Below are 19,282 nucleotides of genomic sequence, written 5' to 3' on the forward strand. Positions count from 1 at the left end.
GACCGTAAAGCTTCTCTTTTTTTGTTTGAAGGCGCACAAAGAAAAGCTCAGTTTTTGCTCAGTTATGTCGAGTTTGTACCAGAGCTGCAAAACAACAGTAACAGTAGTTGTTTAAAACATAATTAGTCGGTAAATGGCAGCGTTGGGAAGTACTTTCAGGAAGTAGTTTGTTGCCGTGTTTGAGTGACAGCCCATAACGGGACGGCGGACGGTGTTGTATCGAAAAAGGCACCCTTGCCATGAAAAGCACCCCTGTAGTCGGAAGCGCATTAGAAGGCAGATAGGCAGCCCGCAGAGCCGAGCCGATACTCAAGATGGCAGGTAATAACACTTTTTTAAACCATATTTTCTTACAAACTTTTGGATTTTTTTCTTCTAGATAAAGTGCTATTTTATTGTTTAGAGTTATAATACTTGAGCTGCAGTAACTATTTCACCACTTGTTTGATGTAATGGTAGATTAGGAAAGCCGACTCTAGCGCAGGGCTTGGACAACCCGTGTTAGCAGACTTAGCAACACTAGCCTATTCGCTAACGAAAGCTAATCAGGAGTGTCGAAATGGGTCATTTCAGAAGCGTGTTTTGAAAAATTATTTTCAAATTGAGAATGCCGTATTATAAAATCACCGAGTTAGTTTTATTTAAATAGAGATTATCTGTTTTGTTTGGATTATTTTCGACCTGTTGTAATAGAAAATGCTATCGAGTCAACTTAGCTAACGTTAGCCGGGTAGCCACAGTCAGTGTCAGCCGTAAGCTGACAAATCCTACCATATATCATAACAAAGTGTATTGTTTGTTTTTGGTCGTCGGGTATATTGTTGGTGCCTTAAAAACTATCGCAACGTTTTCTATTTAAGTTGTAAAGCACCAGGTCCATAACATCGTTCCAAGTTTAAGGGTGTTTTTAAATCTGGAGCACATTCCTTAGCCTCAACAGCTGTAAACACAGGCTTCGCCTCCTGGATCCTTTTCTGGGCTCCTCTTTTAACTTGTCTTTACGTGTTATAATTTAACTGAATGGAATAAAAAATTAGTATTTTTTTATTTGTTCTCTAATAAAATTCAGTAGATTTAGAGTGTGTTGGTCAATGCAGGAAATGTCCCATCAGCAGCAGTTCTTTATTAGTAAAATAGGCTACGTACATAATAATACACATATAAATGTCTAAAAGAAAGGACAAACATTCTAATTTGGAACATAAATTGGTATAAAGTATATAAAGATATCACAGTCAGTTGTATCAATACTCATGCAGTTATTTCTTTATCAATGTTTTATGTTGGCTACAGATTTTTTGTTTTTGAGAGAGATTTCAGAGTTTTGAGATTGTTATTAGGTTTCTTTAAAATAATTAGATCGAGTAATTTGTAGCTACAAGTAATAAATTTGTAGGAAAACATTTAATAACAGTGCTTTTTGCCGAAAATCTTAATGGTTATATCATTGTTGGCTAAACTACAAAATTTTTCAAGTTTCCCAAAACTCTATATTAGTTTTAAAATCTCAGCTGCTCTAAACATATATTACTTGTGGGTATTAAGGGCGGTTAGTCCATCCAATTATTCTAATATATTATCAATTTTCAGTATGATTACCTGGTCTTCTAATAAAGTGCTGGATCCAAAATTATTGTTGTTTTATTATTGTGGTACTACACTCGCTGACATATGTAATAAAACAATTAAGATTAAATATGTTGTTCAGTTTTGGTTATTTGATCATTTTTAAGCATGATTATTATTTTATTAAGCAAATAAAAGTATATGGGTCATACACCTTCTCTGAATAATTCCTTTATTGGTTTTAAAAAATGAATAAGCTGACTGAACTTCTTATTTCAAGAGAGGTGAACTGGATATGAGGCTTTTTCAATAGCGATAATGCTACAAAATATTATACTGAATCCCATAATCATCTTTTCACATAATTAAATTATCCTTTTAACCTTTGAACTGCACAAACAACTTCGGCCTAAAAACCCCTGATTTTATTCTAAGATCTCTCTCTAGTAAAAATGTTTTGATAAGAAATGTAATATTAAAGTATACTAAAATACATCAAACAAAATATAAATTAGTAAAGCAAAAGTGTAACTATGTAGCTAAAAAAGACAATTTAGGTGTTGAATTGAGAGAAATTGTCTTATGCACCAAAGTTTTAATCATAAAGTGTGTTAAAATTTAAATAGAAGGCACAAAAAAAATCAAATGCAGTCAGTCATCCCAGTATAACCTGGTACAACACTGTTGTTCACCAAACGTTATATTTAGTTTATAAATCCAGCTCCCCACCTACTGTTTTATTGTTGCAGGTCTATCTTTATACTTTGAAGATGGCCATGATGATCTGGACGACTGTAAGTATATCAATAAATCTTTATGACAAAATATAGACACTTCTATTTAAAAAAAACAATGAGTTTTATTCTGCCTATAGGTTCTTTTTATTTTTGGACAACGTTTTAGCGTCGACAGTATGCTATCATTACAATTTTACAGCCTAACACGTTTAATTTACATCGGCCAAATAAATTAAACACAAGTATATCTTATTAAATTGCAGAATATTCATGCTCAAGAAAATCCTGCACTTTATCTCTGCTGTTATATAAATTTTTCTTGACTTTGATCTAGCTTACAACAAAATCAAATTTTTTCAACCCACAGTTGGATTTGATGATTACGCTGCAGATTGTGATGGCATCCGCATCACAGCATTCCTCGATGCTGGACAAGACAACCTAACTCCTCTGGGAAGGTTAGAGAAGTACGCCTTCAGCGAAAATACTTTCAACAGGTAAGTTGAGTTCTGTGTTCAGGCTGCTAATTCTCTTGTCCTCTAAAAACAGGTCAAACACTAAGATCACCACCTCTTTTGCAACCTGTGCTTCACCTCTTTGCTGCTGATATAGTTTTAGAGAGGAACTGTCTGAGAATCAAGCAAAGTCTCAGACAGTTCTCCCTCTTTAAAAGGGAAGACCATCTTTGCTTTTTATTTTATCAGAAGTAACAAATATTTCTAATAAAGCATTATTTCTGTTTTCATCAAAAGATACTCACTTGTGCTCTCTAAAAAAATTTAATAGTAAAAATATGCATTAATTAAAGGCAAACAAATTTTTAAAATCTCTTTGCATCTGCAGCACAATTTTGGCGTCTGCATCAAGAAGACGTCAGCAAATAAATCAGTATTTACATGGAGGGGATATTAACCAGAGTCAATCATTACTAGGAAATTGTGCAGCAATAAAAAAATATGTTCATGGTCCAAATAATAAATTGCATTAGGTTACGTAGTGAAATTATGTGATAGCAACACTTTGTTTTGAAGATCAGAAATGAATTTCAGTGAAAGAATGTCAGAAAACTGTTTGAATGTTTCCTTACATCTCCGTCTTTATATGTAGAATTTCTTTTAAGTTTAAAGATAGTTATGTTCTTAAGTCTGTTTTTGCCTGTTGCAGCTTTCCTAAATAACCCCACAGTCCTAAAGTCCTTTGTTTTTGTCTCATGTGTCCCTGCAAGTACTGATTCCAGCTGTTGTCTTCATGCTTTTTATGTTCTGATGTGCAGGGCTAAGCCATCCTCTTATTTTGAAGTAGATGCGTGTGGATTGTACTTGGCGTTGCTTTCAGAGCTGCATGTTGTGCTTTGCAAACTTGACCTTTGTAGGTATTGGCAGGCATACCACTAACTTGGAGCTATTGCTTTCTAGGCAGATCGTGGCGCGCGGCCTGCTTGATGTGCTTCGAGAGTTCAGTGACAATGAAAATGACTTTATCAGTGTCATGGAGACAATTGCCAGAATGTCAGAGGATGGAGGTAGATGTATTTTCTTGTCATTTTTCTCTTTCAGCTGCCTTGTTTTAATTTGGTTTTTTAAGTTGACGCTGTGATGTGTGTGCTTAGAGCCCACTGTGCGATCTGAGCTGATGGAGCAAGTTCCTAATATTGCCATGTTTTTGCACGAGAGTCGGCCGAATTTCCCAGCCGCCTTCTCAAGATACTTGGTACCCATTGTAGTCCGGTATCTTACAGATCCAAATAACCAGGTAGGTTTCAAATAAATCCCTTCTTTAGGTGAACTGTAAAACTAAGCAAAGCATTTTAAGTACCATTAAGTGTGTTTTGGGGATTTTAAAAACGGGAGCATTTGTATTTTTGCATGTTGACTTAACAATCAACCCATTCATCGTTTGCAGGTGCGGAAGACGAGTCAGGCAGCGCTGCTGGTTTTGTTGGAGCAGGGCCTCATCTCTAAAGCTGACATGGAGACCAAAGTTTGTCCTGTTCTGCTCGAGTTGACAGAACCAAGCAGTGATGATGACTACAAAATTGAGGCAGTTGCTGTAAGAAACATTTATTCATTTGACCCATTTCTTCTTTTTTATGTTATCATTAAAGAGTATCAGTGCATAGAAATAAATCCAGTTTTATTTAGATTACTTTTATTGACCTCCTTTTGCTTGAGTTCCTGATCTGCTTTCGTTCTGTCACACAGATCATGTGTAAAGTTGTCACCATGTTGAGCAAAGACACAGTGGAGCATCTGCTGCTGCCACGCTTCTGCGACCTCTGCAGCGACGCCAGACTCTTCCAAGTGCGCAAGGTAAAACCTTTCCTTTTTCACATTCAGAAATCTGAAGATGTCCTTTAGGTTAATTGTTGTGTTGCTGCCTAAAGCACGGCTCCGACAGCAGGCATGCGAGGTCAAGTTTAATTCTGTTTATGTTGCTCTGTCAGTGTGAATTCAATCAGTCTGTGAATCAGCCTCAGTTCTGTTTCGTCCAGCGGCTTTGCTGACACTACGCCGTTGTTTCCCCTCTGGAATGTTAATTCTGTCTAACTGGTGCCAGTTGGTGTCGGGGCTGCAAATGTGGTTAAACATTGCCAAGTATTTATTTATTTTTTTGGTCCCTTCATGATTCTATTTTAATTATGCCCCCATGCATAAATTTGGAATTGAGTAGAGTGCCGCTCATAATAATCACAGTACATTTCAGCCAAACATACTTAAATTATTAAATTTTGTCTGAAGTGTTTCACCGTATTTTCTCCCCATCATGTTTGTTACAGGTGTGTGCAGGGAATTTTGGGGAGTTTTGCTCTATTGTTGGTCAGGAAGCAACAGAAAAACTTCTGGTGAGAGACTTCAGAATATGTTTTACAGCATTTATTTTCATACTGATTTTTAAAATTTTGCCCCTATCAACAAACCTCTCTGCAGTCAAAAATCTCACAGTTTGTTTTATGTTTTTAACGCAGATGCCGAAGTTCTTCAACCTGTGCTCCGACAGCCTTTGGGGCATCAGGAAAGCGTGTGCTGAGTGCTTCATGACCGTCTCCAACTCCACCTCTCCAGAGGTGCGACGCTCAAAACTGTCCCCATTGTTCATCAACCTCATCAGTGACCAATCACGTTGGGTAAGTCTCACAAACTTTGAAAAATGGATGTGCTGTAAATGTTTCAGTCGAAATGATTGGGACATTTATTCTGGCAGTAAAAATTAAAAAAAGAGGAAATGGCGCCATTTAAAATGGCTTTATCCTCAAAAAAAAAAAAAACTTTTTCCACCTTCAGGTGCGACAAGCTGCCTTTCAGTCTCTGGGGAGATTCATCTCCACCTTTGCCAACCCCTCCAGCACAGGCCTTCATTTCAGGGAAGATGGTGCTCTTCCAGAGGTCCCCAGGTGTACAACAGACAAGTAAGACCATCACTGAACTTTTATTATAATGACTCTGGATCACATGTGGGTGTTCTAAAAGCTTTCCAAAATGTCTACATTTGAGCAAAACCGGTCATTTCAACATGTTGCAAAGCAGTGGTCGCGTAACTTCTTTCAAAACCACTTTTATTCACAGCCTCAAGTTGCTTAAGAGTTCTCCATCCAACTTTAACGCTCCATCGAAGGAAAAGGCGTTGTTTTGTTTGTGTTTGAAAATAAGTTATAAAGCTTTCCCTTTAGAACTGTTTAATCAGGAGCCACGGATTGGATGGCAGCTTTAGTTTCCGTCTCATCAGCACAATGCTGCAAGTTAAAAGAAGAAAAGATGTTTCTATAGGACAACAGGAAGTCTTACAGCGAGTTATTTAATCTGTGACAATAAACCATCACTCTTAAGTATAGAGATTAACTGTCTTGGAGCTCTGATGTTTGAGTGTCATTTCTTCAGATTACTGATTGATTTAGATGTATTGAAACTAGTGGTGACAATTAATCACAATTAGTTACATTATAATCAAACTATATATCAACAATTTAAACAGCATTTTCAATTCGTTTAACCTTTTTTCTGCTAAACTATAGAAAAAAATAGACATATAAGCTGAACAACAGATGTTTCCTGTTTTTGATCTGCTTTTCAGGTCATTCAACCCTCAGATTTGTTCAAGAGGTTGTTGTACTGATTCAAGTATTTCAGGAACCCAGGACCATTTATGGTACTTTGAAAAAATACTGCTTTAGAAATACTCCTGCAACAGGTCTAGCATTGAGATGCTTGATCTGTTGAAACTTCACTGTCAGGCTAACTCTATACATGTGGGTTTTTAGCCTTCATTTAAAGGAACTCAGTGTTTCAGCTGTTTTGCAGTTTTCTGGACGTTTGTTCCAGTTTAGTGGTGCCTTTATATAATACAATCCACACCAGGAGGGTCAGTGTAGCACAAAACAATCCCTTTTTGACCCTGTTCCATTCAGAAACGTCTATAAAACAATCCAATTCCCCTTTAAAAGCTGTAATTATTGTCCAATTATTATTCATTATTATTCATTAAGATCAGAGTTAAGATTCTTGTAGATGCTGATAAAGATTTGCGAGAATAATTCTGCTGTGTTTCATGGATGCTTCAATTGTAGGGGACTGTTGGTTTCCACAGGGAACTTGTAAAATTTGCTTTCTACTGTTGAGTAGAAAGCGGATATGAGTGATGAATTATAAAGTTCTGGGTTTTTTTTTAGGAAATGTGTGTGGTAATAGTTTATCATGCACAAATTTGTCACATTTTTGTTTCAGACAGACAAGATCGGATGTCCTCTTTGCTGAGGAAGCTGCAATTTAGTCATTGGTTGAATGAATCACAGTTATTAATGAGACATGACGATCAGCCTGTTCTTTTCTTCTTCTGTGTTAAGTTTCATTACCAAAAAAATAGACAGAGACTAATTTTATTGTTTATACAAATGAAACTGTTTTTACAATAACAATCTTACTTATAGAGATTTTTAGGGGGTTCACAACTGATAGTCCAGTAGAATCAGTTGGACTGGGAACCAAAATTGCAATATTTGTTACGTTATCATCCGGTGCTGTTGGCTTTGTCAAACAATCCAAACTAATTGGCCCATTTCTTCCACAAGTGCTAGACTTGAATTATTTAGATTTGATTGTATTTACCCAGAATGTCCTGCTTCATAGTTTGCTTCCTGCTTTTGGAGTGGTTTCTAGTCAGTTTGGTCTTCAAATATGCATTTAAACCACTCCAAAGTTCACTAGAACCAACTGAGACTTTTGAGTTTGCACATTCACACCTGTCCAAATGAACCAGACTGTTTACTTCAGTTATTACTTTGCACTGATTGTTTCTGAACTTTTATTTCTTTGCAGCAACTGCTCTCTGAACTCTTTGAACTGTTCCGACATTAGCAGCTGCCACAAAGACAGAACCATCACACACACGCCCCCCAACCAGGACGGCCGTGCTACGCCATCGCCGGAGCACGTGGCGACGCCAGACTGCGAGGACTTGAACCACTTCGAAGACGGCCATTTTTCTGTTCCCGGCTCGGCTGTGACAGACAGCCGTGACAGCCCCCTGGTTACAAACAATGCTAAAAACACAAAAGAGACGGAGCAGGCCCACGACAGCTTTAACTCTTTCATCTACTGGAGAGAGCCTCTACCTGACATCAGCGAGGAACTGGAGATGCTAAACTGTCAGACATCAGAGGAAGGGACAGAGAAAAAGGTAGAAGAAGAGGAACCAGAAGAAAACTGTTCAGAGTCCAAATCCAGCCATGGCAAAGCTACCAGTGATCAGATCCAGAAGGTTTTGGATTGTTTGCAACCTCACATTGATGATCCAGATGTGCAAGGTGAGTGTTTGATGCCAGAATGTGTACGGTGAGATTTCTGGGAATGCAGATTTAATTACAGTTGTGGTTTACTGCCCAGCTCAAGTTCAAGTATTGTCAGCGGCTCTAAAGGCTGCACAGCTGGACAGCCCAACAGAAAACAGCCCAATGGAACAGCAACCAGACGAACTACTAGAATCCAACCCCGAAAGCCCGCTGGAGGACAAATCCACAGAGATTCAGCCGCACGAAACCGAGGAAACCAGCACAGACGAGGAGCAAACGGCAGAAACTCCTCCAGCCACAGAGCCGAGTCCGGTCCAAGAGCAAGAAGATGAGCAGACACAGACAGAGCCGGAGGAGGAGGAGGAAGAAGAGGAAGAGGAATCTTCTCCTGACTCTCCAGCGCCAGTAAGACACGCTTCTGATTGTTAACATTTGGTCAGATGTAGATAAGAAATGGTTTTTGGGCGACATGACTTCAAAAATGAAACCTGTTTTTGGGTTTTTTTTCATACCAGATCTTTCCTTCCTTTTTTTTATTTCTCTCCTTCCTCCTGAACTTCCTTCTTTCTTTATTCCTTCATATCTTACTTTCTTTATTTGTTCCTTCTTTCCTTCATTTTTTCTTTCCGTCCTTACTTCGTCCTTTACTTCCATCCTTCAAACATCCTTCCCTCTCTTCCTTCTGAATTTGGTTCCTTTTATTTTTCCTTCCATCCTTCTTTCATTTTTTCCCCCTTCCTTCCTTTCTTTCTTTATTTGCAGTAATTAAGTAAAAATTTTGCAAAATGTGCCAATGTTTTTTTATTCAATCATTTGATTAGTCATCAGAATAATGGATTAGTAAAGTGACTGTTAGCTGCACCTTTAATTTGAAGTGTTTTTGCATGTAGTCAGCTTGGTTTGTTCCACAACTGTATTTTCATTTTTCCCAGGAGTCGGAATCAGACGAACCCATAGAGATAGAGGAGGTAGAGGTGATACAAACCCGAATGTCCGAGGACAAACCAAAAATCCAGGTCAGTTTAAATACACCAGCCTGTAAATATTCCACACATTCTCTCTTTCACATGATTATTTTTTTTAAAATGTTACTCTCTCTGCGCCGTATTTGCAGAACGTTATACCCCAGCAGCTGTTGGATCAGTACCTCTCCATGACGGACCCGGCCCGGGCGCAGACGGTGGACACAGAGATAGCCAAACACTGTGCCTTCAGCCTGCCCGGCGTGGCGCTCACGCTCGGCCGGCAGAACTGGCATTGCCTCAAGGACACGTATGAAACGCTGGCCAGTGATGTTCAGGTAGGAAATCGGCCCAAGAGTCTGGAAGAGATGATTATTTACAGCTTAGATTTTATCTCAGTGGGAGGTTTTTATGTTTAAGCAGCTGTTTGAGCAGCCAATCGGATGGCTGTTAACTTTTTAACAGATGTGAAAATGCAGGTTTTTGTCTTAAAGAAAAAAGACAGATTTTTTAGGATACCTGGGGAGGGAGAACTTTTTAGGATGTTGTGCTTTAGATTTTATGTAAAGGGGTATTTTTTTGCATTTTTAAAGTGTGGATTAAGTATTTTGTCCATAAAAAAACCAAATTCTTTAACGGTTTATGAACTGTGCAACTGCAGATTTTGTGAAATTAGCTCAAATAGCATCGTCCCATCTATTCGTCAGCCTGATTCTTACAATTCCTATTTTTCTTAAACATAACTTAGCTTTTCTGAGTCATAAGCACGGTGTTGTGAGGCGTTAACAAGACAATTCCTGCAGAAAAGTGATACTTGACACTAGGGCTGGAACAATTAATTGTGATGAATCAATTATTGAAATAGTCATTCACTAATTTAGTAATCGATTCATTATCAACTGGAGCATACAAACTGATAGGACAACACTCAGTTGCAGCAGTAATTAAGCCAAAATTGTGCAAAAAAAAAAGATTTTGCATTTAAAAGTAAAAAAAAATACATTGTGGTATAGTTTTAGCTTCACGTGGTTCAAATTCTGTATAGAAAGTTTTAAAAGGAAAATGTGTGTTAAACTGAGCAATTTATAAGTAACCACAAAATTCAACTTTTCCAGTGAAATCTCTTGTTGTCTGGAGTCCATGTTTCCTTTAATAGAGCATTTTAATTATTTAATCGTCACAGGTCATGTTGTTACGCCCTTCGAACGTCGTCCAGGCCTTCTGTTAATGTAATATTTCTATTCCCTCTCACACTGCTGCTGATTCATCCTGACAAATTTAAAAGTCAGGGCAGCTTTACAGGCTTTTCCTCAAGTTGAATATTTGGAGGACATGTTGGGACAAATGGATGCCAGTGTTGTCTTTACATGCCCCAAGTCGTTTCTCTGACAGATCCACTGCGTGAAACTCCTGACTTACCACTCAGTCCTTCACTTGGATTTCATTTTTCCACAGTTGGGCCTTAACAGCAGCTTTTTAGCCTAAATATTAAGGTTTTTGCTTGAAACTTGAGGATTCTGTTTTAAAAAGTATTTCTTTTATATTTTTCTTTGATAGATATTGTTGGAAAAGGCAGACTCAGCCTACTTCTGTTGTCATTTTGTTTATAAACTGGCTTTTATGTAGTAAGAGTGCACTTTGTGTTCTTTATAAATTAAAATTCTGGTGGTTTAGTTGGGATAGGCTAAAAGGTCTGAGACTATTTTCAATTATTGAGCCATAAAACTTTAGTTCTGCTTGATTGAATTTGGGGGAAAATTGCACAAATGGGTGGAAATGTAGAGACATTCTTTAACCAGATTTTTTTTTTTTTTTTTTACTTTGTAAAATGTTTAATGGTGATTTTTACTGCAACAAGAAAAAAAAAAATGACAAGTTTAGAGGCCTGAGAGTCGCAGTTTGGCCAATAAATCAATTAATAGCATGATGAATTGAAACAAACTTAATAATTTCCATTGGACGATTTATTATTTTATTTTATTTTTTTCTCTTTTTAACCAAAAACTGGATGATAAAAGTCTTCAGTTTGGTGCTTTAGTGTCAGCAAACTCTTTATTAAAAACACAATTTTATTTACAGAGACTTAATTCATTTCATTTGTTCTTTCTGTTGTTTTTTGTTTATATTGGATATTTAAAATGTCTTCCAGTTTCAATGTTAAATGTTCACTAGAATTGAAAGTTTGAATATTATTGGCATTATTATGCAATTACTATGATTTGAAAATGGTCTCCAAACTGCAAAATTATTGTTTATTGCTGCAACTTGTGGTACAATTTATCGTCCAGTAAAATGTGTTATTGTGACAGGCCAGTCACAGCAGGTTTCAACGTAATGACGTTAAACTGCTCCATCGCGTTAAATTGCAGCTTTCCTCAAAATTATGCTAGATGTTTAGTAAACATTGCTTATGGTTTTCAGCAAAATTATGAAATTTTTTGGTCTTTTTCTTGCTCAGTGGAAGGTGCGGCGGACTCTGGCCTTCTCCATCCACGAACTGGCGGTCATTCTCGGCGATCAGCTGACGGCGGCGGATCTGGTTCCCATCTTCAACGGTTTCCTCAAAGACCTGGACGAGGTTCGCATCGGCGTACTTAAACACCTGTACGACTTCCTGAAGGTAACATCTCTGGTTCAACTGATGGAAAATTGACACAAAGTACTCATTAAATCTCCGCTAACGAAGCTGGTTTGTACTTCCTGCAGCTGCTGCATGCAGACAAGAGGAGGGAGTATCTGTACCAGTTGCAGGAGTTCATGGTGACGGACAACAGTCGCAACTGGAGATTCAGATATGAGCTGGCGGAGTAAGTTTGCTTTGATTTTATGTTTTATTATTTGTCATAGTGTGCTGTTCTTTTTTGCTTTTTAGTTGACTATATTTACCTTTTGTTTCCCTCCAGGCAGCTGATCCTAATCATAGAGTTGTACAGCCACTACGACGTCTACGACTACCTCAGACAGATAGCGCTCACGCTTTGCTCTGACAAAGTGTCAGAGGTCAGGTGGATCTCCTATAAACTGGTGAGTTCATAGTAGAGTTTGAAAAGTATTTTACAAGAAAATACATTTCAGATGTAAAATGTTCAGATATTGATATATTGGTCATATTTGTTATGTGAGCAGCAGATTTTACGTTGCAAATTCTAACAATTTGCATCTGTAGCGCTCATCTATAGAAAGCTACAGATGAGCCTTAGGGCCTCTATGGAGGAATAAAATCTGAGCCTCAAAATTCTGACTGTTTTTTCTTCAAATTCTAATTTAGAATTATTTTTGTTCTCAAAATTTCTTTTTCACAGAATAATTTTTTTCAGAAAAAAAATCTGAATTTTTTTGTTGAAAACCTGGATTTTTTTATTTATTTATTTTGTGTATTCTCTCACCAGTGTTCCTAATCTTCTACCATAAAATGCTTGTTTATTCCCGGTAAGCGCAGACTGACGGCTCGTTTTTCGCTCTGTGCTCTCAGGTAGTGGAGATCCTGCAGAAGCTTTATGCATGTGGGGCCGATGAACTTGGTCTGACCTTCATCAACGAACTCTCAGTCAGGTTCTGCCACTGTCCCAAGTGGGTAGGAAGGCAGGCGTTTGCTTTTATCTGCCAGGTGTGTACATTTCTCCACTTTTTATTTTAATATTTCTATAGCTTTTGGTGCCTTTTTTAAAATCTTTTTTTTTATTGTAAAATAATTATTTTTTTTTTACACCATAATGGTTGTTTTATGTCATGTCAGTGTTGTATAATCTCCAGACAGATGAGAATGTGTTTAGACCGTAAAACTCTGGCAGAAAGCCATTTGTCGATTAACTGGTCTGATTAGATTGTTTCTGTTCTTGTCACATCTTTGCGTCATAAATACCTTTACCCTGGTTGCTGGTTGCAGTTCAGTCTGAGTGTTTATGTGTTTTTGCTGAAGGCCATTGTGGAGGAGGACTGCATGCCCATGGATCAGTTCAGCCAGCACCTCCTGCCCAGCCTACTGAGCCTCTCTGCCGACCCGGTGGCCAACGTCCGCGTTCTGGTGGCCAAGGCTTTACGGCAGAGCATCATGGAGAAAGGTAACTTGAAAATGAGCTCAATGATTCGACAAACAATAAGTTTAAAGGGTAACTACTATGCAAAATTCACTTTCTGCACATTTTACACCTCCATTTGAGGTACAAACAAACACCCGGCCATTTTTTGGCAACAAATTTGTTATTTGGTGTCTGGAAAATTGGCCATTTCAAAAACCTTCCAATTATTGAGTCGCTGCTCCGTTACATAGCAACCCAAATGGATCTCCAGCGAAACTTTTAAAAATTCCACAAACGATTAATAACAATCCCACAATTTCAGTGTTGCCTTTAAATAGAAAAAAGTGATTAAAATCACACATGAAAAAGTTTTTTCACGTCATTAAAAAACACGCCAAGCCAAGATACTCCAATGTTCTCCTGTCCTGTCTTCTTTTTCGTGATTTGCGGCCGGGGCAACATTCGATTGTTAATTATTAGATTTGAAAAGTGTTTTCATTACAATTTAGCAAAATAAGCCAATCTTGCACACACTTTTAATTAATGAGTTGCAACAACATTTAATTTTTATATATATTTTTTAAATCAATGACTGAATTTTGATATGGCTGCCGAAACCACCTCAAACTAGCAACAAAACTTTATTTTTTTAAATCAAAAAAACAAGATTTTTTTTCTCTAAATTTCCCTGTCTCCATTAAGTACATTTATTTTCAAAATGTCAAATTGCACAATTATGTGTTGATGTCAACACAGCTAATATCTGCTAGAAAATAAAAATGTTTAGTTGTTGGCCAACCATCCACAACCCATTTACTGTATTCTTGTTGGTTGTGCAGGAGTCTCTTCTAATGCTTTTCACAGATGTATGCTTATACAATTGCACATCTGTTTGCAGCTGTTTTCTCTTGTTGCGTTGGGGGTTGTGTCTGGCAGCAGCTTATTTAGATTTAAAGTGACAGGAGGCACTAAAGCAGCGACCAGACTAAAATCTCATTATTGAGAATGTTTTGTATCAGATCCTAACCTGTTCAAGGAAGCGTTACAGGTCACCTTTACAGCTTCTCTTCCTTCTAACCGAGTGTTTTTGTGTCCAGCTTACTTTAAGGAACCAGGCTGTCCCTACTCGGACAAGTTGGAAGAAACCGTTATGGCTCTGCAGTCTGATAAGGACCGGGACGTCCGGTTCTTTGCCAGCCTGGACCCAAACAAAGGCCTGATGGACACGGCTCCATTGATCTAACCCCGCCGCGTTGCAGCCCACCTGCCTGTCTTACCTGTCTGCCTGACCGACCGACGCACAGCCGGCGTAACGTACTATACCAGCACCCGACCGGGTCCCAAGCCACTGGCCTGTTGGGCGGAACTGACCACTTCCTGAATCAGGACCGATGTTCGGATCAAGACTCAAAGGGACGGTGCAAGCCCGTCTTCTGGTTGGGCAAAACGAAGCGCACATCTATAAAAGATAAAAATAAAAAACAAACAAAAAAACAAGCCTACTTCTCAGAGCTTTTGGAGAAACAACTGGACTCGGGCGGCTAAGCCTGACCGTTCCTCCACACTAACATCCACCGCAAACTCAAGTCAGGCTTACCTTCTCCAAAGCGATTTCTAAGCTTGGTCTGATTCAAAATACCTTTTTTTCTCAACTCTTCTTTATGTGGGTTTCTAAACCAGTGGGCCTCGGGTCACATGACTCTGTGCACTAACTCAGGGGGACTTTTCTGATTCTGAACAGCATTATGAAGCTTATAGCTGGAACCTCTGAGCAGCAGACCAGCCAAAACAAGTAGCTCTGCTGGTACCTTGCCTCTCCTCCTCCTAAAGCGTGTCTCAGATGTCCGTTTTTTATTTTATTATTTGTTTTTTTGGTCATCTGTTCCCTTCTTCTCATATCACGTTCTCTCACAGAAACCACTAACTCCTTCACAGGAAAAGCGTGATTTAAAACCATATCTTGAAAAATGTTTTGGAAAAGCAAACCCTCCCTTCAGCTTTTCTGCAACATGAAGGTGGGGAATCGGGTTCTGAATGTCCATTTTTCTTACGGTTTCTGAAATAAAACAAGGGCTGACGATGAAGTGACACCATAGAAGAGCCAGAAAGAAAGCACACTGTTGAATAATGCATGTTTCCCCTTACGTAGAGTCTCTCACTTCCTTCAATGTTGACGTCATGATTGCTTTTGGTGAATCTGCTTGGTGGCTTGTACAGTAGAAAATAGTGTTGGTCGTGTAAAGAGCTTGAAAGATGCCTGATCAGATTCTCTTGCTTCATAGGGATAATATTTTATTTTATTTTTTTTTTGTACAGTGTGAACCGTTCGAGGATGGAAAAAAAAAGTATTTTAATGGAACCAAGGCCAGTTTAGTCGAGATGTGTGTGAATAATGGGAGCAGTCACCAAGTCACTTTTTTTTTTGCCATCTTTCAAGCTCAGTTGTGTTGTAAATTGTTTCCCCTTTCCTGTTTTTATTTTCCTTGAATGAGGTTAATTGGAGAACTAGAGCTGGTTGTGGTTTGTGCTGTGCATCTCTGGTCTTTGCTTCCTTTGAAAGGAGAGCTCACCGCGGTAATGGCGGTGTCCACTCATCTCGTCTGTCTGCATTTTGTGTCCCCATCTCATCTTTTTTTAATGTAGTAGAACAGTTAATATATACATTTTATGGAATTTATTTTTCTTTTTCAATTATACACCACAGTTCAAAGATTTTATATCCTAACTTTACAAGATTTACAACCTTTGTAATATTCAATGGTTTCTTTTAAAAAGACATTTTATGTAATGTTATTTTTAGTATTCTGTAATTAAAATGATGAAAAATAACTGTTTGTCATTAATAAAAGTAGATCATTTGAGATGCTTTTATGCAAAACAGCATCTGGCATCTTTTTTTTTCTTAAGACTAAACAATGGGAGAGAGGCTGGTTCTGTTTGGGGGAATATAGTGACTTCAAGTGGGTAGGCAGGCAGGCATTATGAAGTAAATTTCATAATGAGTTGCGACATTTAGTTTCCATCTTACATTCTAAAAAATTAAGGAATTTAATTTTGTCTTCAGTCAGAGGCTTCTTCATATTTATTAGAAGACTGACTGCTATAGGAGATCCTTCCTGCCCCCAGCATCACCAACCACAACAACTCCTTAATGAAATTAGTTACATTTAATTTACTGTTGGGATGAAGAAAGTATTTTTGAAATAAATATTTTCTAATTGTTTTTTATTACCGTCTTCACTGTGTTCTATTTTTAAGTAATACCGTTGAAATTATTTATACATATCTACCGGCAGAGACTTCTTGATAATAAAATCAGCGTATTGTTTTGGAAGATGTGACAAAAACTTTAACAGCAGAAATTTATTGGGAGTCAGTCAGAGTCACTTGATTGTCGTGAGTAATTCTGCATTACTTACTCCCATCATAAAACGACATGGTACATTTATACCACTTTTTTTCAGTGTTCTCCAATAAGATTGTTTTTTTGTTGTTGTTAAATTACGTAGTCTTTGTTGCATTTAAGCGGAAACTGTTAACCTTGGTTTTGTTTGTTTACATCTCAAAGAACTGGGGTTTTAAAAGCCAAAAAAATCCATAAAACTCATCTGCGTCTAAAAAGCAGCAGCTTCCGGTCCCATGCGGTGCTGCCGAAGCTCCGCATGAGCTCCATGCCGCAGTGTCTCTCCAGATGCTCCGTGGCGTGTTTTGCAACGTCGCCGCGGATCTTCAGGGTCTTAAAGTGATCGAAGTCCGAGCGGCCCAGCTTCCTGAGGCGGCGGGCTGCAGAGCGGTAACACTTCCAGGGCTGAGCCTCCAGCAGGAGGTGGGTGCTGATGGAAGCGAGGCGCGATAGCAGCTGCAGCAAGCCCGAGTCTCCGTGGTTCAGGTGGACCCACATGGTGACAGCCAGACACAGACACAGGTGGAAGTGGGAGCAGCTGTGCTGGGTGAGGAAGTCTTGCAGCTGGTTGGTTTCCTCGGTGATGTCCAGCTGGATGAAGGAGATGTTGCTGTGGAGAGGATTGGTCTGCTCTGCGCGCTCAACAAGAGTTTCATCCAAGTCAAACCCCAGAAGCTGAACTGTGCTCTCCTCTGGCTCCGGGACAAGATGCTTGTAGATGGCCACACTCAGGTCCTGGTGTTCACACAGGAGGAACTGAGTTATTGTTCAGACAATATCAAAGGTTTTCTTTTCTGCTTAAAATTTAGTTTACACCAGGGGTGTCATAACTATTTGCCACATAGGCCAAAATGATCAAAAGAAATAGAGGATCAAAAAAGACTAAATTATTTTTCTACTCAACAATAAACAAAGAATGCAATGTTTTAATTAAACATAGTAGTCAGATATGTTGTTGGGAAGGAACGGTTAAATTATCACAGATCCAACACTTAAAAAAGAAATTCTAGATATCAACATGTGGACGAAATAGAGCAAAATGTAGTCAATTCTGTTTGATTAATAAAAAAGGCAATTTTCTCACAGAAAATACTCAGAGTAATTAAGCCAAAATAGTACAAAAATATTTACATTTTGCATTTAATATTAAACAAAAAACTATTAGTAAATATGTTGCCTAGTTTTAGATTCATCTGGTTCAAATTCTGCAAAAAAAAAAAATAAATAAAAAAATCTATTAAGCACCTTTTGCAATCCAATTATCAGTTAATCCATAAAAAATAAAAAGATCAGTACTACACCGTTGATGTTAAGCAAAGCAGAAAAAGCTGAACCTTTCACGTGTTGATGTTAGAAACATTTTTTCCCGCGGCAGATGCTTTCTTTACAACAAATAATCAAGCATTCACTAAAGGAAATGAATGTCGTATTGCATTCTGGCACCAAAATGTTTGTTTTCTTATTAATAAAGGAACGGAATTATTTACTTGCATTTTTATGTAACCTAATTTTCTATGGAATACGCTTAAATAAAAAAATCCACAGTATGAGTTTTTGCTCGATTAACTGATTAATAATCAGATTAATTGTTAACTTAATCTAAGACTACAATAATCGTTGGTTGCAGCGTTAGTTATTGGTCTATATTATGAAGCATGGCGGGGCATTACGGTATAGAATAAAAAATATTAATTCAACTGGTCTAACGTTATACTATACTATAGCAGCAAACATAAATACACTAAGTTGACAAAGTAGAAACAGGAACCTTAAAAAAAACGCAATATGGCACCGCACGTATAATTTAGTCACCCCAAGAAGACTAGTATTATCACCACGAGCAATTTAAGTAACAAAAACAGGAAGTGTGTCACTTACGCACCCCTGAGTTACACCCCACGTCCAGGATGAGCGTGGGCTCGTCCCCTCTGTCCCTGTAGCCTAAATCCTGCAGGAGCGTGGCTGGGATGAGACTCAAGCGGTTTTCCGGAGGGTTAAAGCTGTAATAGTTCATAAAGTTTCCGTAAGGAGCAGCACCAGGGTCGTTTACAGCATTGTCAGGATCTTTAAGATTCGGACATGTTGCCATCGTAACGTGTGTGCTTGAGAAAAGATTCCGGGTGGAAATGTCGTAAATGAGTTCCGCTAGTTTTTCTCTTAAGTCCACGCCTGCTGTGGGCGCGGCCATTTGAAGAAGTAGAGAAAACGGTAGCTAAAATATTCACTGTTATATTTACTTATAGTGTTTCTTTTTAACACTACAGGTGAATGAGTGCAAAACACTCAAAACGACACTTACAGTTTTAAAATCTGTCCCTTTGCTGTGCAGCATAGCGCTAAATTAATAATATCTATATTTCCAAGTATCATTGAGTTAGCGAAATTATTCTATCATGGCAGCACGGCTATGGATGACATGTGAAAGTATAGTCTTTATGCTCTTCAATGTTGTCCGCATGTGCGAAATTTCCGTATTTAAACAATAACATGCAGGGGGGTCTTATGATTTTGAGTGCCTCACCGTCACTGATATAGTTTTATACTTGTCATTACTATTTATGACCTCCAGACGGCCAATAGTAAATTGAAAATGAATGCAATATTTTTAAGTCTTAGCTCTTTAATTATTAATGTGTTTTTGTTGGGGTATATCTAGTTTTTCTTGCAAATATTTATTAATGTTACCACTTTATGTGTTATATGTGATCAAACGTTCTCTGCTATAAATTTTTCAGTTGTAAAAAATATTATCACTAAGTTAAGAAAAATTAAACACGGGTTTTGGTAAGTATATCCAATCTTAACATTTTAAT

General features: G+C 38.0%; 2 protein-coding genes across 2 annotated transcripts; one reads left to right on the forward strand and one right to left on the reverse strand.

Moving 5' to 3' along the window:
• Positions 1 to 5: 5 nt before the first annotated feature.
• On the forward strand, positions 6 to 15,895 carry ppp4r1l (protein phosphatase 4, regulatory subunit 1-like). Its single transcript, XM_044123078.1, has 20 exons — positions 6 to 321; positions 2,316 to 2,360; positions 2,671 to 2,800; positions 3,719 to 3,825; positions 3,913 to 4,055; positions 4,206 to 4,352; positions 4,505 to 4,612; positions 5,080 to 5,145; positions 5,269 to 5,427; positions 5,585 to 5,709; positions 7,613 to 8,100; positions 8,180 to 8,490; positions 9,018 to 9,101; positions 9,200 to 9,385; positions 11,506 to 11,667; positions 11,754 to 11,854; positions 11,951 to 12,071; positions 12,520 to 12,654; positions 12,967 to 13,108; positions 14,164 to 15,895. Exons 1-20 carry the CDS (start codon positions 315 to 317, stop codon positions 14,307 to 14,309), a joined length of 2,913 nt encoding a protein of 970 aa, XP_043979013.1. The 5' UTR covers positions 6 to 314; the 3' UTR covers positions 14,310 to 15,895.
• A 519-nt stretch (positions 15,896 to 16,414) lies between these two features.
• On the reverse strand, positions 16,415 to 18,606 carry LOC122834551 (pre-miRNA 5'-monophosphate methyltransferase). The gene is made up of 2 exons (XM_044123080.1): positions 18,352 to 18,606; positions 16,415 to 17,204 (listed from the first exon to the last, which is right to left on the reverse strand). The coding sequence occupies exons 1-2, from the start codon at positions 18,556 to 18,558 to the stop codon at positions 16,671 to 16,673; spliced, it is 741 nt and encodes a 246-aa protein (XP_043979015.1). The 5' UTR covers positions 18,559 to 18,606; the 3' UTR covers positions 16,415 to 16,670.
• Between the last annotated feature and the right edge of the window lie 676 nt (positions 18,607 to 19,282).

The sequence above is a fragment of the Gambusia affinis genome, linkage group LG07 (genome assembly GCF_019740435.1).
Source record: "Gambusia affinis linkage group LG07, SWU_Gaff_1.0, whole genome shotgun sequence".
Classification (NCBI taxonomy): Eukaryota; Metazoa; Chordata; class Actinopteri; order Cyprinodontiformes; family Poeciliidae; genus Gambusia; species Gambusia affinis.